This window comes from Colias eurytheme, chromosome 23, assembly GCF_061535395.1.
Source record: "Colias eurytheme isolate Ceu_HAF_F1 chromosome 23, ilColEury1 Martin Lab GWU primary, whole genome shotgun sequence".
NCBI classification, from domain to species: domain Eukaryota; kingdom Metazoa; phylum Arthropoda; class Insecta; order Lepidoptera; family Pieridae; genus Colias; species Colias eurytheme.
Genome location: NC_143002.1, coordinates 6,421,760 through 6,449,015, shown reverse-complemented (window position 1 = coordinate 6,449,015; position 27,256 = coordinate 6,421,760). Strand labels below are relative to the sequence as shown.

Genomic DNA, 27,256 nt, shown 5'->3' with positions numbered 1-27,256 from the left:
ACATGTTTCAAATGTTAAATAGTTCAATACATATTTGGATATTTATTTAAAGTTCTTGCATTTATACCTATAAATTAATCTCATTAAAGAAACCCATAATTATTAAAAACTAATTTATATCATTAATATAGTACTTATTCATATTATTACGTATTAAAACATGAATTTACATTCATATAAGTTTTTTTGAATCTTCTCTTATATATAAAAATGAATCGCAAAATGTGTTGGTAAGCGCATAACTCGAGAACGGCTGAACCGATTTCGATAATTCTTTTTTTATTATATTCCTTGAAGTACGAGGATGGTTTTTATGTAGAGAAAACGTAAATATGTACCACGGGCGAAGCCGGGGCGGACCGCTAGTTATTGTATAAAATTAACGAATAATTAGGTACAATGCATCGGAAATTCCTTTAAACTATTCAACTATTTTTATTATAACTGACTTTTAATTTATATATCCTTAACTGATATATTATTGCGTTTAATAAGAAAAAAACTTGATTACTAATAAATATTTAAATCTACGCAACTTTAACTTACAACCATAACTTTGATGTTTTCGATAAATATAATTTTTATTCAAGTTTTTAAACCTACTAAAAAATTACAACTATGAATTAAGCATAATATTAACTACAATTAAAATACAAAAAGTATTAAAAATAGTAAGTAAAACTAAATTTCAAATTACCAAGAAGTTTCAGTCATCAATTTTTTTACAAATTCCGTTTATCTTGGCATACGTCGACTAATACTAAATAAGCAAATATGTTATCATTCGACTATAAATGTAGTCGAATTTTTGACCAATCACGAGTGGCCAAGTCCGAATGGGCGTAAACATCCAAACCGCATCATTTGGTGCGTCATTCTAAATCATACAAGGTCATCCGTTTTCCGGTTGTGTGTGGACAAACTTACATATCTAGTTAGTTATAGATATTTATTGAAGTTGAAATATTTTGTGATTTTGTTTGTGTGAAATTGGGTAAGGCAAATTAAGTTATTTTATGACTAATTTTATTTATGTAGAGCCTTTAATTTAAATTCGATAAATAATAGTTAAACTGTATAAGTTTAGGGTATGTTAGCATTAAAGTTAGATTGTCTATTTCTAATAAGACTCTGGTAATTGAAACAGATGAAAAAAAAGTTGTTTTAACGCTTTGAATGTCTAATTTTAAGAATATAGAGCCTTTAATTTTATTCAATTAGACATAGTTTAGTTTTAGTTTTAAACGTTTCTTATTATTTAAGTTACAACTTATAGCGTCTAATGTCTATTTCATAAACACCTCACAGTAATTGAAAAACAGGAAAAACACACGTCATGTTATAAACACATATCTACTATTAAAAGTTAAAATTTACGATTAACAAAACATTGTCCCTAAATTGTTCAAAAAAGGTTTAGTAAAAAGCCAGTACCAAGTAATTTCTCCACATTTTAAATATCGCATAATTATCGCTAATTGAATGCAACATATTGTTTGTTTAATTGACATTGGATATCTTGGTACACGGTTAGTGACCGTGGCCCACACTGCTGTCGCGTGATAATATATCTATATTCAGGTTTAATTTTATAAGTATATATGATAAAAACATTAGAACGTTGATAAGTCATAACTTAATAAGTGACATTTTTGTAGAGCACTTTAATTTGATTGTACGGGGATTTGTAGGAAATATGGGAGACCAATTTACACTATTAAATCATACACTAATGCGTCGTGTATATAACTATTAATGGTTCCTGTCTGCTAGAGTTAATATAAAGGAATTGTAAATAATATGAATTCGTAAGTTTTTCTAATAAAATATGCATATATATCTGTTATCGCAAAAATATACCATAAAAAAATGGTTGCCTGTAAAGTCGGTTTTACGGGCGAAGATTTTACGTGACAACGTCTTTTTCTCGATCATAGTTGAGTGGGAGAGAGACGCAAGGCATTCGGCGGGTCTCTCTCTCGTTCGGTGACTCATCGTAACGTTACCGAGCGTTACACTTTTTATAAGTGACTCCCAGTCGCAACCTAATTTAAGACGTTGTCACGTCAAAAAGCTTTGGGATAACACAAAGATTAAGTTTAGGTATAGCCATTTCACGAAAGAGCCACTGTTTCAATTTACATTAGTTATTAATCTATTTTTTTATGCGAATACCGTGTTTAACAGGTTTTACTCACAAAAATGTTACCTAGTATCAACATAAATCTATCATAAGTAAAGATCTGATAATCTTTAAAAGTATTAATAACCAAAGACAACATACCTAAGTACCTATTGTGACAGCGTCACAGACAATGAAAATTCTTATTAAATACCACAGATAAAACCAAGGATAAAACATATTGACATCTTTGGCCTGCGTAATTCAGCTTTGGAAAGTCGACCTATGTGACCTTATCTTAGGCATCTGCCATTTTATCTTATTCGATTGTAATTTAGCACTTAGGTTTAGGAATGACAGACCTATAATTTACTTGTTAGAAGCTAGTATTTGTGCAGTACTATAACTAATAGTGTGTTATGTATGAATAGATTAATTTTGTGTATAACAGTAAGTAGCAGTTTCTATCTGTGTTTTATAAGGAATAGTAAAGTATTATATAATTATAATCTGTGATCTGGCTTAGCTGAGCGTAAATTTATAGATTTTTTCTTATTAGTTGATCACTGATCAGGTTTTTACCGAAACACGACGATTTTTCAAAACAATAACTAGGAAGAGAAAATATCTAACTAATTTAGGTAAAAATATATATTTATTTAGTAAATGGTTACTTCCTGACTCTTTGTTTTTCAGTAGAATATACTTAAGCATGCTTGGAAAGCGGCCATTATCCGCCATTTTTGTTCGCGCGCTAAACTGTCATTAGACAGTGATGCCAACATTATAAAATTACAAGTTATGGTCGAATTATTAAATTATAGACTCTCGTCAGTATTGCCAGCAGTTTTCTGTGATTGTAACCGTTTAAAAAGCCATTTGGCTTGTGAAAAGTTTTGTTTTCCGTCGCAAATGTCGTGAATAGAAATGGTCGATTTAAAATTGTGAAATTAGTTATTTTATGATTTGTTCCGGTTTGTTATTTACGTTTTCTTAAACAATCGATTTAGTATTTTATTGTTTTATGTTTAATGTTTTGGAAAGTGTTCTAGTTTGATAGAAAGCTACTTAAATATTTGCTACTTCTCTCTAATTCATTAATGCCTTATTACCTAGTCAAAATCGTAATGTATTGAATATCCCATCAAAATGATATTTAAATTTTCAACACTGTAAAGTTCGTCAAACCTCGAATTAAACAAATAAAAAACCTTACCAACTTTCAATAAATGCATAAAGTTTCACACGAATTTTATAACAGTTTTAATTCTAACATATTTATTTCCTCTACGTGCTCTACAAAACGCCGCCATCTTATATTATGAAAATGGACAACTAAAATTAATAGCGTCCCTCATTTAGATCGTCCGTGACAATACTTTAACAATTTCAATCAACTTAGTTGGGAATAGTTCTGGGACTGTCCCGCAAAAGTCTGAGAATGGTCACCATATTAAAATAGTTGAATGAGCTATGCTGTGACCGCGGTATATTTTGTAAATACGTTGTAGGAATAAACGAAAGTTGCACTTTATAAAATGCTTTTGCTATTAAAAACGGAATTTCATAGTTTAATTATCTTTTTTTAGTTTTAAGAATGGATTACTGTGTCATATATAGCATAATCAATTTGTATATTATTAACTAGAAGTGCGGCACGGGTTGACTCAACGTAAAAAACAATGAAAAAGTCACATTTTCCACTCAGGAGTAATAGGTAGGTACTACATGTTTGTGAAAGTATTTTGTAATCGGTTTTAGCCGCTTTGGAGTTAATTTGGTACAAACAAGCATTAAAAAAATCCTCACTAGATTACCTATTTCTAAACCTAGATTTATTTACTGAACTTAATACTAAATTTAATTGCTGTGACGTGAAACATAAACTTAGGATAACCTAGCATAGGTCATCTAGGGTCTAGGATAAAATCAATCTAATTCAGCCTAACTAATTCGGTTATTTTAAATAGTTCTATAATTAATGTCCTAAATTACGTCATTTATAATAGTTAAATACGTTGTATAAATGTACTATGAAAATATTTAATAAAAATCATAAACACTGAATGACTGGCGGCCAGGTGTGCACTGTGCGTTGCGTAATAACACAACTATTGTATAATTGGGTGACCATGATTCATGGTTTTTACGGATAGTCCCAATAAAATGTGGTCATATTACATGTATTTTTATTTAAATAAATATAGGTACGGTAAATGAGGATTTTCTGTTAATATATGGGTATATATTTACGGGCAGACTGAAAATCAGCGCTGTTCAGGAGTTAAAGCCTGACAGCATGGCTGAGTCTGACCCGATTGCCAAGTAAACTATTCTATTTTTTTTCAGTAATATAAGTATTTGTTAAGTGTGTCTAACATGTGGCAATAAATATTTTTTCTTTCTTTCTTTCATATAATATTAAAGAATGTCGTGTCAGTTTCACTATTTTAACTCGGGAACGGATGAACGGATATCAATGCTTTTTGATGGCGTAGTTGTATTCTTCGCTTAGATTTATATTGTTGTGCTAAGCTGCACTAAGAAGAGCTGGTTTCAAATATAGGAAGTGTATGTGTTCTTAAACTATTAAAAAGCGTATAATATAATAATTAACGCCAGTTATTTTATCAAACAAATAGTCCAAAACCCCTCACTCTAGTCGTTTGTTCAATTGACCGAAAAAAACATTTTACCGTAACTCCGATACAAACGGATTCCTTTACCCGTCGCAAAAGATCAATAAATCAAGTATATTATTCACAACCGACTAAACACGTTACAAAAAGTGAGCCTTATTCAGTCGTAACGCGTCATCGATTGTGAGATAACCCGCTTTTGGTCGATATTACGATTGATATGTTACTGTTATACATGGGAATTGGGATTTTTTGGAAATTTTTGTTTTTATCGAATGGCTAGTAATTATATAAAAGCTTTTGTTCAAGTCTATCTAGAGAGTAGAAAAACATAATACTTATACTTAGTTTATATTATTTATTTAAAATACTCGTACAGTTTGGTTGTGAAGTACATAACGTCACATTTTTACTCACGGTTTTAGGTACTCGAGTGGAATCCGAGTAAAAACTTATGTACCCTAGGTACTTATTTGTTAATCTATACTCAGATTATCTATAATTTACCTCTGTTTTTAATTCGATAAGCCGTTTATTTCAATAGGAAACAACTATTGAAAAAACTTTTTCGTTTATAACATTAACGCGATAGGATCGTTCAGATTTTTTAAAATCGAATCCAGTCACAGTCATAATGACAGGTTCTCGTGATTGCTGCAACATGACCATATGCATAATGCATTTAAACTAATAAATCAATGCAGTTAATAAATGGCCATAATAAATGCTATAGTTTAAAGAGTTTTATATGTATTTTATTACTATTTACAATGTTACCATATTAATGTAGTTAGCTAGTTGGGAATTTTATTTAGTACTGTAATGTAATAATATATTACATAGGTACTAGCTTTCCGCCCGCGGCTTCGCCTGCGTTTTCAAGGAAAAACCCGTTCCCGTAGGATTTGCGGGATAAAACCTATCCTATGTCCTTTCTCGGGTATCAAAATATCTCTATACCAAATTTCATGCAAATTGGTTCAGTAGTTAAGGCGTGATTGAGTAACAGACAGACAGACAGAGTTACTTTCGGATTTATAATATTAGTATGAATTATTAGAGTTGTTATAGCAACAAATTAATTTAATTTAAAACAAGAAGTAAGGTAGAATGAGTTTAATCTTTAATGTACTTAACTAAGAAATAGTTTTATTATGCAATATAATTTTGATTTTTATAATATTGCCAATAATACGTACTACCTGTAATTAAATATATAGATATAAGAATGTAATTAAATAATTCATGATATAAAACTCAAATATTATAAAGTGAATGAATATGAATAACCAATTAAAATCGACTCATATTTTAGGCACACGGCAATAAATTCAAACCGTAGACAGGTATTTCACCATTGAAACATCATCCACGTATTCAAAACATCTGACCAATGGTTACTACGAAAATAATTTGGCCCTTTAAAAACCTTTTTAAATTCTACGTGAGATATATTAAAATTGATGCTATAACTACTTGCGTGCATCGAGCGTACCCACTTTATACTAAAAGAGCTTAACCGCTTCACTAACACAGTCGCAAATTATATCGTATTCCCATAAATTTAAAGCACAATTTCGAACACGCATCAATCGAGCAGATGTTAACGATACAAATATTAGGGGAACTAAGGCATAAAAACTGGTCAGCCAATCAGATGCCGCGATTATCGGCCGTCCCGCTCGCGCATCGATCGCGCTCCTCTTTCTAATGCTTTATTTTTTGTCATCTTATTCTAATTCCTCATTCAAATGGTCGACTCGGATGCCAGAGGCGCGTAACCTTTCCGCCAATTATTTATTTTCTTTTATGGCAATGCTATGTCGGTAATTGTGAATAATCAATAGTGTAATGATTCCACGTAATTTGTTCTCGTGTGATTATTTTGTGCAATTAGTTTGATTGTTATACGAATTGTTTTTGATGTTTATTGGTATTTGTGGTTTTTAGATAGTTTTGATTGGATTTAGAAGTATGTTCAGCTTCATCATCACTTTATTTTATTTATTGGGGAATCTATCCAATAGAAGTAAGATTATTAATAATGTTTATGATTCAGGTTTGAATTTTGAAACACTTTAAGGGACATCAATCGCTTTTTAATTAAACTTGAACCTTTTTCATTGTTCTTCAAATATAACAGGAACATCTATAAATAAAAATGTTTTGCGCGAAGTGACAGTAGTACCCACCTCAACGCTTCGCTTATGAGGCGTGCAATTAATGATGGTTATACAATTCCAATCATTTCGGCGAATTTATCCGATCTGTTTCATTCCATTTGTCATTTAGAAGATGAAAGATCTCATTTGTTAGTGTTTAATCTCTGTTGTATTTTTTTATGATTTAAGTATTAAGTAGATACAGTTTGAAAATCATTTTCAATTGGAACGAGGATATCCTGAGATTGTCTCAATCAAACAAACAAACTGTTCTTCAGTAAATATTGTTTACAGTGAAAAGGTTGTTCCCCCCTATAAACCGTTATCTCATAAGGTATAGAGGATCTTAAACAGCTGATATTTCAAGATGGCGCAGCATCCGGCCGGCCTTGGCTTTGATTTAAAGTCGTGGGCTCACTATTCGAGCATTGCTCAAAATAGTCGCATTGTAATCCCTTATATTATCAAACCTATGTCACAGGTAAACTTAATTTTAGTTTTGAAATTAAAGCTGACGTTAATACTATAAAAATATATCTCCATTTATCCCTGATAATTATTTTGTCCAAATTTTTAAAACGACTGGATGGGAATTTGCGTAGACAGCTAGAATCTACTATTTCAACAGACATTATATCGATATTCTAAATTAACAACGAATAAAGTAGAAGATGATTAATATAAATTAATTTAAGAATAATTATGCACCTACATTTGCATAATTTTAGGATCTTTCTCATTATCTACTTAAACAATACCAGCAAAGTAACTTAACTCTATAATAAGTAAATAAAATTAATTCATAAATAAAACTTGTTATATCATATACCTGCACTAACGAGAGTCTTGCTTGAGCAACAACAAGCTAATACCCAATACCTAAAAAAATCTATATGGTACATTTCCTAATTTATTAAAGCTTAGTAAAGTTATACCTCTATTTAAGAAAGGCGATCAAGAAGACTGTAACAACTATAGACCTATCTCGATTTTACCAACATTAAGTAAGGTATTCGAAAAGTTAATATTAAACCAATTGACTAGTCACTTTGCATCTAATAATTTGCTGCACACCAAACAGTTTGGTTTCACAAAGGGGCGCTCAACCACAGATGCTGGAGTTGCACTACTAACACATATATATAAGGCATGGGAAAACTCAAAAAATGCTTTGGGGATATTTTGTGACCTCTCCAAGGCATTTGACTGCGTTGAACATTGTACCTTATTGCGTAAACTTAATCACTATGGGATTAAAGGACAAGCTCAGAACCTCATAGCCTCATACCTGCATGATAGGATACAAACTGTAGTTGTTAATGGAGAACGTTCTAGCGGTGCGTCAATTAACATTGGTGTTCCACAGGGATCTATTTTAGGACCCTTCTTGTTCTTGGTATATATCAATGATCTACCTTATTATTTACAGGATAGGTGTGAAATAGTTCTGTTTGCAGATGATACCTCATTAATATTTAATGTGGATAGGCATGACCCAAATGTTGACGAAGTGAACAGTGCTCTTTTACACATATCCGACTGGTTTACTGCTAATAATTTATTATTAAATGCCAAAAAAACAACTTGTGTTGAATTTTTACTACCAAACGTTAAAAAGTTAAGCAGAAATATTACCTTGAACGGGGAGGTATTACACCCTACAGAATCGACTGTATTTCTTGGGTTAACATTGGACGAGAAACTACAGTGGGGAGCCCATGTCAACACCGCTGCAGGTAAGCTCAGTTCAGCAGCATATGCAGTCCGAAAGGTAAGGCATCTCACCGATGAAGATACAGCTAGATTGGTTTATTTCAGCTACTTTCATAGTATTATGTCCTATGGAATTCTACTATGGGGCAGGGCAGCAGATATAGAAACTATATTTATCTTACAGAAAAGAGCCATTCGTTCTATATATAATTTACGTGCTCGGGACTCACTAAGAGATCTCTTTAAGAATACTGGTATCCTTACTGTACCATCACAGTATATATTTAATAATATTTTGCATGTACACAAAAACGCCGACTTACACACAAGAGTAGGAGATAGACACTGTTATGGCACAAGGAACAGAAATAGAATTGAAATGCCATTTTTCCGATTAGCTAAAGTTAAAAATTCATTTATGGGTCAAGGTATACGCTTTTACAATAGAATTCCTCATAATATTAAAGAGTTTAGTAGTTCTAAATTTAAAACTTATATAAAAAATGTACTAGTTCAGAGAGCGTACTACAGTATTCAGGAATATATGGACGATAAAAACCCATGGAGGGTTGTCGCGTAAAAACCACAGGACAGTTCTTTGGCATGTTATTACAATACTTATATGTTGTTACATATGTATTTTGTAAAATTGTAAAACTGACATGATTTAAAAGAGCAACTATGGAGTTTCTTGCCGGTTCTTCTCCGTAGATACTGCTTTCCGAATCGGTGGTAAATTTTAAAATATGTAATGACGTTTCAAAAGTGCTTCTTTAAGAAGTCTAATTGAATAAATAAATGTTTGAGTTTGAGTTTGAGTTTGAATCAAACCTTCCAATTACACAAAAAACAATAAAAAACAAAAAAATATTCCAAACAAAGCGTTTAAAAGACTCAATCACGCGAGTAATTCTCAGATATCCAAGAATGGTATACTGCCATAAATCTAAAAAAATTATACCCCAGAAGGGCATTACTTAATAATGATAATTAAATGTTCGTAATGGCGCAATTCTATGCATATTTGAGATGTGCCAAACAAGGACACTAGTTGTTTCCGTGTTGAATCATTTGTTTGTGGAACACGTTATGGGCGAGAGCGGTTTAAAATTATTATAAAAATAGGCATAGGTTAAAAATGTTTATAAAAAAGGCAGGAGGATTATCCTAGGTTCTAAATGTCAAATTTTTGTAGGTCATTTTATCAATCATCTGTCCTTTACTCTGGTTTTCTTATCTATTCTTCAATTATATTTGAGTTTTAGTTTTAATTACGAAGCGAGTTGTCTTAATAAGTTATTTCTATCCTAACGCTGTAATATAGATGTCGTTATTACACATTTTCTAGCCCAATATTAACATTAATATAATATTTAACATAATAAACAGGGTATAGGCCTTCCGTCAAAATAAACAAGCCCTATTTACATTGAAGTACTTAGCATATTCAACGCAAGTCATCCCAATCTAATTAGATCATTTCCATTTAGGACATGGTTTTAATTACTATTCCTATGAGCATCACAATTTTTACTAAAACAACCAAATGAAGTACCTACATACGTAAGAACGTGAATTAATTTTAACACTTCATAGTACCTATTCTGAATATAGTCACTGTTGTGTACGTTAAAAACCCGACGTAAAAAGTTATACATAAATACTTTTTAGTAAGGATTTCCTTACTTAGTGATATCAATATTTACCAGAATAATTGATTTGAAATATTTTACAATGTTTTCGCCTCAACTATGAGCTATTTAACTAGGTATTAAAAATTCTGCTTAAACATTGATTACAAGAGGTAAATTCAACATTTATCATCACAATTTTCATCATTTTACGCAATTTCCTCATAAATTTTTACATCCCAAACCGTCAAAGAATAAACCAGCACAAAAACCACCCGCGTTTAAACATAAAAAATAGCATTTCGCGCAAAAAGGATCTCAAAGAGCCGTACAAAGGGAGAATTATAAAAAAAACTGAAATACTACTTAATGTACAAAAGACAATGGCCGCGACGCTCTGAGGTGGCTCGGTTCGCGGCTCGCGGGCCCTTTGTGACAAAAGATTAGCTTAGAACAGTTTGTAATTTGAGAATCATACGTTAAGAGAATGTTACTGTTTAAGATGGTAGTGTGCAGGAGTGTGTGATGGAATTATGTCTGTTAATGGTTTTGATTTAATATGCTTTGTGAAGGTTTTTAACTTATCAACTAGCTTAGCTCCACAGTTAGTGCAATTTGAGAATCATACGTTAAGAAAATGTAGCGTTTTCTAAGAAGGTAGTATGGAATAGTGTTAGGTGTAAATTTGTCGTTTAGTGACCACTATATTCGGATATAGTATGTTGTTGTTGTTGTGTCGTTAATTTTCAATTTTCTTACATAATTAAATATTATTTTGTTCCATACAATAAAAAAAAAAAAATTAAAATAACGAACAAAGTTAATAAACAATAAGGTTGTTATTTATCAGACCTTAATAATTATGTTATGTTCTCTATTACATTGTTACGAAACCAAAATATCTCTTAAAATAGAATCCTAGTGAAGAGTTAAATCAACTTAATGTTTAAACAGTTGCAAAAACTGAATCAAAATCGCTGTTGCTCATGACTTATCCACACAGTTGAGTCAGCGACCTTGAGCGGTCTAATCGCAGTTTTAACCAATCAGTTCGCAGCGCACGTACTCATGTCCTTTGTGTTGTTATTTTGACAATAAATTATCAGCCTTATGTTTAAAATGGCTTGGCTTATTTTCAAACCGCTCCGCTTATGTGCTGTGATGTGATGTTTATTATTTTTTTATGGAAAGGATTTTCTTAACAACATCAATTATTTTTTCTTCATTTAAAATTATTTGTTACAGACATTGAAATAATGCTTGTTTGAAATGTTTTTATGTATTTATTAAATACTTATTTATTATTATATATTTTATGGCTGTAGTGTATTGTGTTGAAGCTTTGTGTAAAGTTCAAAACAAACCAAAATAAAAATAGTGTTTTGATGATCGGTTTTTACACCAAAATGACAAACTTGATTTTTATAGGAGAACCTACATTGCACACACAAGATGAACACAGGATTTTTTTATTAGAAATAAAATTGATGAAATTTGCGCTATATCTAATCTTTAGCGGATGCCACGAAACTTTAAGTATCACTTATTACTACTATATTAATATATATGCTAATCCAGACTATAATCTATCTTTATTAAATTTTTCATCCAGATCCAGTCAGCCATTCTTATGTAAACAGAGCAAACATCAAGCCATATTTTCTATTGACATTATTAACAGATAATTTTCAAATGTCACAACCCTTCACCTTAACATTATTAAAAAATTAATAAGCCGTACGTTTTTGGTTTTTAAAATTTATTATTTCCTCATAAAAAGTTTAAAAGTCGAGGTGAAATGTAATTTCCTTATTGAATCGATAAATTGTTTTGCCAAAATAGTGCCTTGAGACTTTAAAGTTATTGATATTTTGAACTAAAGAATTTAATACCTATACATATTACATACCTAGGTATATGAAAATTGATATTACACATAAGAAATAAAACTCTATAATTTAAAATTCAGTAATTTTTGCGTGATAGAGTTTTTTTTCATATGGATGATGCTTGGCAGTGAATACAGATAAAGTAATCGCCAATCGGTCAATACCGTTATGAATACTATCATTACATTACATTACTTACTTCCAATTAGATATACATTTTTTTCATTTTTTTAAATGTGTTTAACGAAACACATTTAAAAAAAATATTTAACAACACACTTCCAGTGTTTTTAAATAGTTATTTCGACCGGTTTTGATAAACATCTCAAGATGGGAACACTAATTAAAAATAACATGTTTAAGTAAAATTGTGTATGTAGATTCAAATGTGAATTCACAGAGTAAAAATGTCATAATAATTTTTCAATAGTGCGTATTTTCGATGAACTCAAAAACAAATCGAATTATTTAACCATTATTAGATATACCAGCCGAAAGCTACATTTCCTAGTGACCATTCCTTATTTTTTAACTAATGATTACACCATCAAGACAACATTAAAACACAACATTAGTACATAAAACGTCAAGACAACCATCAAGTGATCTCCGCAAATGTGCAGTAGCATTCACCTTGTATGTAATTATTTTTTACCATACACCATAAGAGGTCGTTGCTCCATCTAATTACAATATAGTGGGTGTCTCGCATCAGTACATATTTGTGCTTTTTTACGTTTTGAATATTGGTCGAGATTTGTAAAATTGGCGGGAAGTTTTCTTTTTTTTTTGTGGGCTGCCAGTGTCAAATTTTTGTTTGAAAAGTAGTTGAGGTTTTAATGTATTAAATGTATTTGATTTTGATTTGGTTTTAAAAAAAGCTTCTTTATTATGTAAAAGCTCTGATTTTGTCATTGGATTTTGTTGTTTTTTTATATATAGTCATAGATAAAACTATACATAATTAATTTTTAAGTTATCAATAATCATAGTGTTGAAGGTTATTCTACCATAGGTAATGTAGCCCCTCTACATGTTTATTTTTTGTTTGTTTGTTACAATTTAAAAACTACTCGACCGATTGAATTTATTTTACCATTAAAAGTCATGAATATGCACTCATAAAAAAATATTTATAGGCTCATACATTCGTCTTTATCTCAATTTTTAGCAACGTAGAAACTAAAAATAAACACGAAATTTTTGCGTGCGTTTTAAATTTATTTCATAAAATTAAGTATTAAATATTAATTTAATAGCCAGTAGGGTACATACATCATGTTCAGAATCATAAAAACGAATATACACCTTGACCCAAAAAAAAATTTTTTACTATGAAAATTTCGCGTGCGAATTTTATCTTTATACCGAATGTTATAATTATTCTTCTTTTTAATTTTATTTCATTATGTACAGAAAGTCGAAATTGTGTCAAATTATTGTCGAATAATAAAGCTTCTCATTTTTAATAGCAAGTTTAATTGAAATAATTTTATTCATAATATTAGTTAGAGCTGATTTTTCAATCCTTGGTTAAAACTTAGGTACCTATTTCGTCGAATGATGTATAAAACTACCATTTTAAAAACGTATTCTAATTGCCCGTATTTGACAGTTTACGTGACATTTTAATATTATCGTGTAATACTTTATTGGACGAATAAGTTTTATCCAAGCATTGAAAAATCGGCCCTTATATGTTTAACTAAGACATGAAGAAAGAAATAATGAAGCTACCTAGTGGATAATAATTCTCTAAATATATGTGCGTAGTTTTTGAGTTATAACAAACAATTTCACAAACATAAAAACAACTAAGTGCTCGTGTAAATGTTATTTTTAGTTCCTTAACTCCGAGATGACTCTACCTATTGATCTTGAGGATTTTTATAGTTTAAGGGAGGTTAATAATAAGATTAAATTCATTAGAAGTTGCTTTATACTCATGAGAAGTTACGAAATACACACACATAAAAAGTATATTTTAAAGGTTTTTAATACAAATATAACTTTATTTGATAGATATTTACTTATGATACTCGTATATAGAGTTCATTAAAGAAATAAATTATTATACAAAGGAAACAACTTAAATGGGTTTCAACAGTGTTATTAATACTTCCGATTAAAGATAGTAATACATTTATAATAAGATTAGAAATATAATTAATCTTATATATAAAAATGAATCGCAAAATGTGTTGGTAAGCGCATAACTCGAGAACGGCTGAACCGATTTCAATAATTCTTTTTTTATTATATTCCTTGAAGTACGAGGATGGTTCTTATGTAGAGAAAATGCAAACATGTACCACGGGCGAAGCCGGGGCGGACCGCTAGTATATTATATTAATCATTGACTATTTTTGACTCAAGACCGGTCTAGATAATCTAAGATTTAATTGAGAGCGGAAATTAAAATTAATTTCGATATTCCCTTAGGAGATAAAACCTTTATGGGCTTAAAGTCTCTACTTGTTCATACTGAACATAATATGTTGTTGTTATATATGTTGTTGTTTAACATATTATATTGTTTAGGGTTTAGAACTAATTCGAGATAAAAGACTAATTAAAAGACCTACTTTAGCGCTTTACGCGTTGAAAATGATCGTGCTGAAAATGTGCTTCAATTTTATACACTTTTTAGATAATTTTTATCATGTAAATTATGAGAAGAAATATGTAGAATTATCATATACGGTTAACGGTATACCTAATGGTAGGAAAAAATCGTATGAAGTTATACGCTAAGCACTGTTTTCAAAGGTAGCTTAATAATGATACTTTAGGAATCACAGCTCTTATAAAATATTTATTATTATATTTTGTCTGTTTCGAGTTTCAACAAATCTCCGAAATGGCTGGCCCAATTTGAACACCAGTTTTAAAGGTGAAAATCATTCACTAGTTTTGCTAGTGTTTAATAATAATAACTCAAAGACGAAGAAAAAGTTAATTGAATTGTCCCTATTCGAAGTAAAATCGTTTCTAATATAAAATTCCATTAATTTCTAATATCTTCGAATAAAAACGTGGAAGAAAACTTATGTCTTATGCTTTCACCGGATGACTTAATTATGATGAAATTCAATGTGAAAGATTCAAATTGAATGAAAGGTTTTTCGTTAGAAACAATAACGAGCATTAAAAATTAAATGTGATTAATTAATTGTTCTAATCGATCCCAGCCCACGATTTATAAGTGTATTACTATGATTTGTTTCATAAAAAAATTGTTTTCATTTTTTAACCTTAATTAACTTTTACTTTGTAGTAAGTAGGCAGCTAACTGTTTCCTTTTTGTAGCATTCGTCAATGCGTCCTTCATACGTTTAAAGTAGATAAACAACCTATTCAATATAAATTTATATAAATTTATAAAGAATAGAAAAAATTCGATCACGAGGCGGGACTCGAACCCGCATCCTTCGCGCCATTCCGGGGCGGATGCCTGACCAACTCATATAATAAAGCATATATATTATAAAGCATTTGAATGCCATAAAACCAAAAATATAAATTCAACCTATTCAATGTTTCAAAATATGCCAACAAATTTATAACCATCTCTTTATTTAAGCATTTTTTCTCTGTTTTTTTTTTTCATCTTGAAACTTTAAAACAAACAAAAACAATTATAATAATACACTAAAACTTTCTATACACTTATTCCTACTATAATAGTTACCTACAGGAGTTGCAAACCTACAGGTTCATAGCAGATGTTTGTTTTTGCGCTAGATGGCTCTGATGACATTTAGCGGAAACAACCCAGAATTCCCAGTAAATTGATCTGCAATCATCATATCACCTGCTACCTGTTTCTATGCGATTATTAACTATTAATTTTATGTTGTAGACAGTTATCTGAATGTGTTTATGGTAAAATGTTAGGGGTTAGAATTACTGTGTGGTTGCGTAGGGCAAAAAGAATGAATATTGGTCAAGCTGGTTTGAATAAGAGGCTACTAATAGCATTAAAAAGAAGTAGGTATAGTAAAAATGCGCCTAATTATGTAATGAACATAAAATTTACACAGAACATTATTTCTGATTTATTTACCTATTTAACTATTAATAAAATAGTGTTGTTCGAGCGAAATTACTTTTAAAAGCGCATCAATTTTTTTGCTCATTTCATCTATTATTGGAATAGTCTATCCTTTTTATAAACTTACTCAATATTAATACATAAATTATTGATTTAATTTGTTTAGGAAATTTATCAAAAATGTTGATAATACGTGATATTATTATACAAATGAAACGTAGAATTATGACCGTTATAAAAATAATTATTTCGAATCGTTTTATGAAAGTTGAGTAGAAATGACTTCCATAAGCTCTAAATGATCATAAAATGGTAAGTATTGTACAGGGTGTCGCTAAATATTATAATATGTATATAATATAAACTATAGGGTTTTGGTTATCTTTCTGTGGTTTGATTTAAAATGCAAGTGACGCTGTTTATAAAAAATATTTTCACTTTCTTATGTTTCTTTATATCCAAGACTCTATATCAAATTATAAATTGTACACAGCTGTCAAATGATTCGTATATGATGTATTGAGAGTCCGACTATCGATTTTAAATGATATATTTTACAAACTGTCGTATAAAGTGATCAATCATTTTCCAGACATCGATATCTCTATAAGAATTATCGTAATTTAAGCCTTGACCGTCGCCTCACTATCTCACACACACATACATATAGTAGGTATATATAGGTTCATACACATACGTCATACACACACGTATACGTTCAACCAGATCTGTCATTTTGACAATTGCCGCCAATAAATACAGATAATTAATAATCGATGAAAACAACTTTATAGATAGCCAGTCTGTTGACGTTTATGGATAGAAAGTTTTAATGTATGTTCTGTTGTAATTTGTTGAATTTATTAGGTGTTCTATTTGTTATTTTTGGCTTGAAAAAACTTGTTTAGTTACATATTTACTTAGTTTTGTGTTTAACGGTGCATTGATTATTCTTATTGAAAAGCTTCTTTGTTTATGCTATAATATGATTGCCATGAAAACGTTCATGCATAATATATAAGAACTCGTCAACAACTTTTTCTAAGTTCTATTAACTTTTTATTTTCCATGTTTTTCTATATTTCTAAGGTGAATATATACAGCACATTATTGATGTATTTTAAGAATATCTGTATTAAATTCCAGGTCTAGAACGGGTGGCGGAGGAGTTGATGGGTCGAAGAAAATGGAAATTGTATCAAGATGCGTTGATACCAAAACGAATAGAGGGCGATCAGTCAAGCGACGACGAATCCATGCCTGCCACCGACCACCCTCCCGCGCTCAAGATAAAAACGATACAGCAGATCAACGAGGCGGAGGAGACAGAGGAGGTCGGCAGGAATTCCATCCTGGAGAGTCTGATCAAGCGGCCCGCTGCTGCTCCGAAGGTGGAGCCAGAGCCAGCGGATTGGAAGCCGGCGGACAAGTGCTACTTTTGCGTGGACGGCGAGCGGGGTGAGGCGGCGGAGCCTAGGGCGGGGGGCGCGACGGTAAGTATCATAGATTAATATTGGTAATGTTCTTTTTGCCGCGCTTTTTGGCACTTTTTTTTAACTAGCTGCGCTTCGCGGTTTCACCCGCATGGCTCCGCTCCTGTTGGTCTTAGCGTGATGATATACATATATAGCCTATAGCCTACCTGGATGAATGGGCTATCTATCACAGAAATAATTTTTCAAATCGGACCAGTTCCCGAGATTAGCGCGTTTAAACAAACAAACAAACAAACAAACTCTTCAGCTTTATAATATTAGTATAGATAATGGTAACGTCTACTTTATGCCGCGCTTTTTGGCACTCTTTTTTTAATAAGCGCGACGTGTAACTGAGCAGATGTACCTTATGAGGTGAACCACCATGAGCACTCACAAAGCTAAAGACTTTAGTGAAGCTGTAACCAGATTTCGTAGGTGGAGATGCGCTTTCTCTTAATGAATGAAGAGGTAAGGGATGCTGAAGGAACTGTCTAAAAATCAACTGTAGTTATGCGAAGCAGCATCTAATTAAGAAAATGCTAACCGTGGGTTAAAAAAAACAGGTAAAGCTGACAAAGAAATGCACAATTTTCCTATGTGTAAGCATTTTCAGCAAATTTTCCGGATACCAACGAAAACAATGTTCTGTAAGATAACAATTATTAACCAAAATTACTTAAATCGGTATATAGGTAAGTAAGAAATGATATATATCTGAATCACGTGTTACACTACATGAAATGCTACTTATTATACTATTAGCTAAAATAATATATATAAATAACATAGCTAGAAGTTATCTGCATAGTTCAAAAAATTTCATGTCAACCATTAAATTATTGAAACGCATTTTAACTTATAACTGTATAAAGAAAAATATTTATATTTATTTGGTGTTGACCTCAATATGAATTTGAAATTACCAATACGAATTTATTGCGGTCAGAGTTTTTTAATGATCAAGAATATAGGTAGGTACTACTACTTTTAAATATACGTTACATTTCGATGATAAATTAGTTTTAAGATCACTTTGGAAAAGGTTTTACACGTGTCTCAGGTAAAAAGAGAAATTCGTTTGTATGAAGTTTGTTAGTAAGATAGCTTGATTTTATTTGAATTTTATAATTTAAAATGTCCATTCTATGTGCTCATTTACACAATAAAAGGAAAAATTGCGTAAAATTTAAATTTTCAAATCTCTGTAGGTAGTTTAGAATGTGCGTTGATCTATCAGTTATCCATTCAGAATCTGCAGTTTTTGTCAATTTATAAACAGATTATTAGTAGGTAATTATGATATTAATAATCATTTTAATAAAGATCTAACATTTTTATGGGTCCGGAAAAATGAGTGTAGTTTTTTCATAAAAAAAATTGTGAAGATTCGGTTGAACGTTTTAATTTAACCATGAGGTACCTAGTACCTACCTATAACCAAGGGTTACAAGCTTTTAAAATTGGATGAAAACAATTTTCATTTTTATTAGAATAATAGGAAGAACGAGGATTTTTCTCCATAAAACATAAATTCCTTCGCATTCTAATGTGTAACTTTATAAAATTATTTAACAAAAGTCCGCGCACAATTCGTTCATTGTTTTAGTTTTAGAATAATAAGCAACAAGTATTAATTTTCTTTTTTTCTATTTCTCTTCTAAACATGCTATTGTTCGAATGTTTTTCATTGGATAAAGTTTTTAACGAGGAATGCCGGGGGCATGTGTAGTTAACATGTAGGTAGGGAATTGAGAAAAATATTTTCGAAACAAAAGCGCGGGAAAGAATGAAAAAAAATTAGCTTCTACACAACGCACCTGAAATGGGCAGAGACAAAAATGTTGCGGAATACACGTGTGTCACGGCGGCCATTTTGAAATGTTTTGATAGCCTTTTTTCATTAATTATTGTGATTTTGATAGCGTAGTGAACTCATGTTGGTTATGTAGAGTTGTCATTCAAAGAGTATTTTGTTTGCACCTATTATACTTTCGTAGCTACTTATAATGTAACATTGGATGCATATATCCAAAGCAGCATGCCTATGTACCTGTTTTGTTTTCTTTTGAAGTACCTACCTGTCAATCAAATAAAATAATAATAAAAAATAACTTTTGTAGGAGCTTTTTTACAGGTTTTATTTAGCAGCAATATATTATAGACATTAATTCTAGTCCTAGTTACATATAAAAAAAATATAGGTATATATAAATACTAGAGGTCCGCCCCGGCTTCGCCCATGGTACATATTTCGCAATAAAAGGTAGCCTATGTCCTTTCTCGGGTATCAAAATATCTCCATACCAAATTTCATGCAAATTGGTTCAGTAGTTTAGGCGTGATTGAGTAACAGACAGACAGACAGAGTTACTTTCGCATTTATAATATTAGTATAGATATACCTTCTCATTATGTGGTATAGGTCATTATCAGTCCATATTTGTTGTCCCTTTAGGGACATTCTATTATGAGCATCAATTTGAGTGAATTGTATGACTAAGTATCAAGGTAGGTATTTTTCTAATATCTACGTAGGTAGATATCTTCTCACAAAATCCAGAAGGTTATTACTCACTTTACCGCGAAATAAATTGATTACCTATCTATATCTAATAACAGATGAATCAAAACTGCAACCTTGGCCTTTGATCATGTTAAATCATTGCAAATGATTCGATCATCTAACAATGTTGAAACAATAACTTAGAAAAGGTCATGTATGTTATTATGGCTGTTAGCACATTGATAGGATATGAGATTTAATTATAGGTAGATAAAAGCTTATTTAGTTCGTAGCATATAGATATGTGTTTTATGGTTTATCTCTCGGTTAAAATGATAATTAATGATGTATGAATGCGGTAAAGAGGTGCTAAATTTTCTAATCATAATCTTTCTTCTATGTTAGTTATTTACTTGAGAATTTATTTATTATTAATTTACCGAAATTCTTAAGAAAAACATAGGAAGAATGGATCATACAACAACGATCGATTCGAGTTAAATAGGAATGTAATATATTACACGAAATAAAGAAATAATATTACCTACTATTATTACTCGATTGATTAGAACTTAAAATTTCTTATTTCTCCAACCTAATTGATTAGAAATTACTTAGAAATGTATCCCATATTATAGGTACTTGTTGGTATTTGCAATATTAGTTTTATAGCAAATAATAATATCTAATGAGTTCAATATTTAACGGACTTTTAAAGCGATTTAATAACAATTTATTTCAGTTATAATAATATTGATGTACTTTTAAATTCTGAATTGCCTCTAACAAAACGAAATTTCACAATTTAAAAATTAAAAACAATACTTTTCCGCCAATTAAACAATCCAACAACCAAAACTCATGTTTTCTTACAAACTAGTCTTAAATTAGCTTTATTTTCACAAAAACTGCATTAATTACTGCATTTATCTTTCACAAGTATTGTTAGTTATTCCCATAGTACAAAAGAGTGAGTTATTTTGAATAAAAACAATTGGTCCAACGTATGAACAATTGATCTATACGTCAGTCAAATTGAGGTGTTATTTCTAGTGTTATGAAAGTTCTAATTAAAATATTTCCAATAAAGTATATCTATGGAGTAGGATTAATATTAAAATAGTAATATAAAGGGAAATCTGTGGCCTCAAAACTGTTTCTTAAATATAATAGATATCTATGTAAAAAATAAATATTATATTATCTACTAGCGGTCCGCCCCGGCTTCGCCCGTGGTACATGTTTACGTTTTCTCTACATAAGAACCATTCTCGTACTTCAAGGAATATAATAAAAAAAGAATTATCGAAATCGGTTCAGCCGTTCTCGAGTTATGCGCTTACCAACACATTTTGCGATTCATTTTTATATATAAGATGTTAAAGATTTTCTATTTACAATTAATGAAACAATCAAATTATTTTCAAAGTAATGGTGGTTGAAACAATAACACTTGTCATCAAAAGAAAACATTTAACGAATTCGATTAATAAATGTAGAGTCTTTAAAATAATATTGTCGAAGTTCGTCCACAGGCCGATACAGGTTTTGTATGAAGTTTTTAAGAATGATATGTTATTAAGGGCCGATTTTTCAATGCTTGGATAAAACTTATCCGTCCAATAAAGTATTACACGATAATATTAAAATGTCACGTAAACTGTCAAATACGGGCGATTAGAATACGTTTTAAAAATGGTAGTTTTATACATTATTCGACGAATAAGTTTTATCCAAGCATTGAATAATCGGCCCTAACTAGTATAGAATTTAATAGTAAATTGAACATTCATCAATGTACAGTAGCTATTATAAAAGAAAGTCGCACTTTTCGTCTGTCAGTTAATCGGCTAACACCGTCCAAACTAAGCAATAGATTTGGAAACAATTTATATCATCGATTATTATTTATTTATATCACTGATCATATTTTCATGTATAATTTATTACGTATTAAATTCAAATTAAAACAAAATACATGTAAACATACAGCCATTTTGGAACAAAAAAAACGTACAAACCAACACCGGATAATTACTCCACAGTAAAGAAACTAAATATAGCGAAAAAAGAGTAAATTTATTCGCCTATTATTTACAATTAACGTATATGCACGCCAGCTAGATGGTTGTCGAAATAAATATAAAAAATGCCAAGTGTGAAGTGCGGGACATAATAAATAAGACGGTATCTCGACTTTCGGATCATATTTATTGTGCCGGCATGTTTTACACAATTACGTCATAAGGGTACTTTTCACGCGATAGTTTTAACGTAGATTCGAATGATTAAAAACGTTTAAAAATATCGATAGGTTGGTGACTATATTCCTTAATAAGCTAAGAGTAATGTTTATGTTATCAATGTTTTTCTAAAGTAGAAATAATCTGTTTTATTTATTGCAAAGTCTTAAAGTAGAGCATAGGTCTGGAATTATAATGTACATAGTTAGATATAAGTTACATATTATGTAAATTTATTGACATTATTTTAAAAGAACAACTATGGAGTTTCTTGCCGATTCTTCTCCATAGATACTGCTTTCCGAATCGGTGGTAAATGTTAAAAATACTATGTAATGACGATTCGAAAGTGCTACTAAATAGTAGTCTAATTGAATAAATGAATGTTTGAGTTTGAATATCGGTGTAATATTAGGTACTTTTGCATGCATTATAATACTTAAGAATTAATCGCAATGATAGAAGGTAATACGTAAGAAAAATTCTATAATTTAGAGGAAAATTGTTATATGTAGAGCAAGCTTTTTTCATATAAATAGATACGTTGGTAGTAAACAGCAGTATCTATTGCAGAATTCCTTCACCGGATGAAAGTTACAATTTACCTGAGTATCTATACTAGTTTTAATTTATTGCTATCCCGGGCAGATCCGGGAACAAGGCATATAGATTATTATCATTAAAATGGGCAATAGGAATAGCTGTTATGTTATGCAGTGTCAATTCTCCTAAAAATCTTAATCTAATATTTCTAATATATATTATAAAGGCGAAAGTTTGTAAGGATGTATGGATGTATGGATGTTTGTTACTCTTTCACGTAAAAACTACTGAACCGATTACAATGAAATTAAGCACACAATCATATAGAGGGTAACTTGGATTAACACATAGGATAGGTTTTATCCCGGAAATCCCACGGGAACGGGAACTATGCGGGTTTTCCTTTGAAAACGCGGGCGAAGCCGCGGGCGGAAATCTAGTACTATTATAAAGGCGAAAGTTTGTAAGTATGGATGTATGGATGTATGGATGTTTGTTACTCTTTCACGTAAAAACTACTGAACCGATTACAATGAAATTTAGCACACATATAGAGGGTAACTTGGATTAACACATAGGATAGGTTTTATCCCGGAAATCCCACGGGAACGGGAACTATGCGGGTTTTCCTTTAAAAACGCGGGCGAAGCCGCGGGCGGAAATCTAGTATAAAATAAATATGTTTAGTGTATTAAAAATAAGAGGAGGAAAGGACAATCTAAACTTAAATTTCCTTCCCCATTCTTATTTTAGCCCATTATGACGTGTACTTTCCTTTACAAAATTAAATCTTATAGGTACCTATATAAAATTCTCGTGTAACAATGTTAGTCTGCATACTCCTCCGAAACGGGTGGACCGATTCTCATGAAATTTTCTGTGCATATCGGGTAAGTCTGAGAATCGGCCAACATCTATTTTTCATATGTACCACGGGCGAAGCCGGGGCGGACCGCTAGTTATTTAGTATATCTCTTAATACCTATATTTATTTGTCTGCATAATCCAAATTGACAGGGAATAGTAAAAATCTTGGAATATAAAATCCTATTTTTATGAATTCTTATCAATAATTATTATTTTATCGATTATGTAAATAATATTAAAATAAACTCTTTTTTTATTATTTACATGGCTTGCTACTTTTTAGGCTATTTATACCTAGGTATATAATAATTAGGTATCTACTCTATGGAAAGCTATAATCTCTAGGTATTGGTATTCTAAATTGTATACTATATCTACTTAGTTTCACAGCATTAATTAAAGAAGAAGAAAGGAGAAAAATATTTTTCAGTTTAAGAAGCACAATAACAAGAGGTATGATGGTGTAAAATTTAAAAATTATCAGTTACATAATTAATGAGTTATTTTTGTTTAAAAGAAAGTCGATAGTTCAGTTGCGTCATGTACATAAATAAATCCGTTGTCATGGTAACGACTAATTAATATTTAATTATATTTTATATACCTACGTGACAATTAATTTAATCGCAACATCTAGAATTATATTAAAACGTGTGCTTATAGGAATTGTCAATATAATATTATATTTGCTAAGACTTTCTTGTTTAAGAATTATATTTTTGTGTAATATATTTTTGTGTCAAAAATGTATGTTAATTTTCTTTAAAATAAATCGAATGCGGACAAATACATATTTTTATATATTGTATTAACCATGAATGAGTTATATTATATGTACCGTAGCGTAAATAAAATGGAAATCATAGAAAAAATAATATGGAAAATAAATTAATTTAGCAATGTTATTTCAGTGTTTATTAAGAAAACAATATATTATTAAATAGTAGATAGGTATTAAAAGCCAATAATAAAAAAAATAGACAGAGCATATAACCCACTACCACTACTAACTAGATTTTTTGTGCATAAAACCTTTTTTCATCAGCCATGCTTTTTAAAAAAATTGACAGTTGCAATAAAGTTGTCTGCACACTGAGTATTTAACAAAAAAAAACATTACGGAAGTTTAGTTCTTTCATTTGTCGTGTTATTGTGATGAATGTACGCTGTTGATGATTAATCAGCAAAAAAATGACATCAGAGCGTTCTCATGATTGAGATATGCGAAGTTTTTTTATAGTACAGTGTATTCGCCCCTTTAATGGAATATTGCGGGCATGTTTTCTGTTCGCTTGTATTGTGCTGTAAATGCTAGCTGAAAAGTGATGCATACGATTGTTTGTGATTGTGCCAAATTGTGTTAATTAATAGTGATTTATTAGCCAGAAATGGCCTAGTAAAAATGTTTTTAAAATGCTAAATTTTGATGGATTTTTACGATTCGTATTAGATTTAGAATTGTGTTGCTAAAGCTAAGAAAGAAAAATGTATATGTGGAATCAATGATAATATTTACCTCATATACTAAGTAACAAATATATCATGGTCTCCACGTATAAAATTCTTATGAAGATCTAAAATAAATATATCATAAAAAATCCAAGGTTCTTTAGAAAAAGCTGCTGTAAAATCGTTTGATAAGCTTAAACACATATTTGCTCTCGAATCTTCAATAAAGCCCCCGGGGGATCAATGTATACTAGCCACTATGGAGAGCTTCGTCATTTATAATTGCACTTACTAAATAAGGACCGTTCATTATAAAATATTGAAGCATTACTCGTATAATTAATAACGGCAGAGCATCCGTATCAACATTTCTAATCATTGTCTGGCCATAATTACAGTTTATTGTAAAACCCTTACAATTGCAATTATGTAGGTACCTTGTCTAAACCAAGAAGAAGAACGACCAGCGCGCTTGACCCCCGCGATCTCATACAAGCCGGCGCGCCGGGCGCGGCCGCCCGTAGCGAGGGGGCTGACGCAGGCCACGCTACGCTGGTCGGTCGCTAACCATAGTTTCAATTTTCAAAACAATGCCTTATCCATTTGCTGCGATTCCACGTCAAAGTAGAGAGTTGTATTTTGATTAATACGCGGGAAAGAGATGGGGTGCGTTCGCTTTTTGTTTCGTTTTATTTTGAACCGTGTAGTTTTAGGTATAGAGTTGACTTTTGCTAGCGCTAGTTGTGAAATAGTAAGCGTAGGCGTACGGTATAAAAGTAGGCAGTGGTTGGACAGAGAATGGAATAGAGTGGATATTGTATAATTGTTCTTTTTAAAGTCGAGTGCCTCTTTGTATGTTTGCGATAATTTTAACAGTGGTGTTATTTACGAATTCAAGCTACAAATTTAATTTTACTATTACAGGACATTGAGTTATTCTCGAATGAAAGGCACATTTTATATCATTTCAAATGCTTAGAGGGATAACAACAAACGCAACATTGTAATTTGAAGTTTTACGAACCAACAAATTGTCTATAAAATCCTGAAACACTTTTTCTATTTTATCTTTGGGTATTATATCAGAGAACATTGTATTTTATCGCCATTTCATTTTTATCGTTTTAGTAAGGGAGCTGTGTAATTACACGGCAAAATTACACGATGCATGAAATTAATTCAGTATTCTCTCATTTTTGTAATATCTTAAATTTTCGTGTTATAACACCATTGCATGATATAATGATTTACTGTTCTAATTGTATGTTTTATAACTTCAAATTAAAATTGTAATTGTACAAAAAGTGAGCGTATCGCATTTATAAAATCATACTAAACTTTAATTGGTATAAATTAAAATGGGGTTACTATCCACGCTGTATTTTCATTTCAGTCGTTTAAACGCTCATGGAGTTAATGAGTGAAAAAAGTATAATAAATTAATTAACAAATCGAGCGACTCCTATGCACTTAATATCCGATCGGTTAAACAGCATAGGCCGGACAGAAAAGCCTATAGGGGCGGTCCGCAAGGGGTGGAAACCTCGGAAAATTCACGTGTCAGTCCCACCCCTTAGCGTACACGTGCGACCAAATAGCCTCAGTATACGAACGCCTTTACTAATAATTGCCGCTCGTAAAAAAAAAAGAAAAATGAGCGCGCGTTTTTGACGTTTCGGACGTTTTCGAAAATAGAACGCTGGTTGGAAAAATTTTAAATAAATGGCGCGCTTTCGTGTTTAAGTGGCGGAAATGTTATAATGAAAACCGACGGCTTTGTAGTATAAGTGTGTATTGTTTATTTTCTTTTTTCGGTGTGAAATGGAAGGGAACAGAACATGAGGCGATTTCATGGTTAGTTACTTGGTGTTTGTTTGGTTGTCGAATTTATTTCGTGTCATGCTAGAGACTTGATTTTTTTCGGTGGTAATTTGTCTTAAGTAGATATCTATAAAAAAAATAA

General features: G+C 31.0%; 2 protein-coding genes across 2 annotated transcripts in view; one reads left to right on the top strand and one right to left on the bottom strand.

Annotated features, from left to right (window-relative positions):
* The window catches only part of LOC149898356 (uncharacterized), a 313,253-nt gene that overhangs the window by 185,454 nt on the left and 100,543 nt on the right, over positions 1–27,256 (bottom strand). The window lies entirely within an intron of this gene.
* The window catches only part of Eip93F (Ecdysone-induced protein 93F), a 213,458-nt gene that overhangs the window by 119,525 nt on the left and 66,677 nt on the right, over positions 1–27,256 (top strand). The window contains exon 3 of the mRNA XM_090115284.1: positions 17,357–17,703. Within this exon, the coding sequence (XP_089971410.1) occupies positions 17,357–17,703 (347 nt within the window). The remainder of the gene's footprint in view (positions 1–17,356; positions 17,704–27,256) is intronic.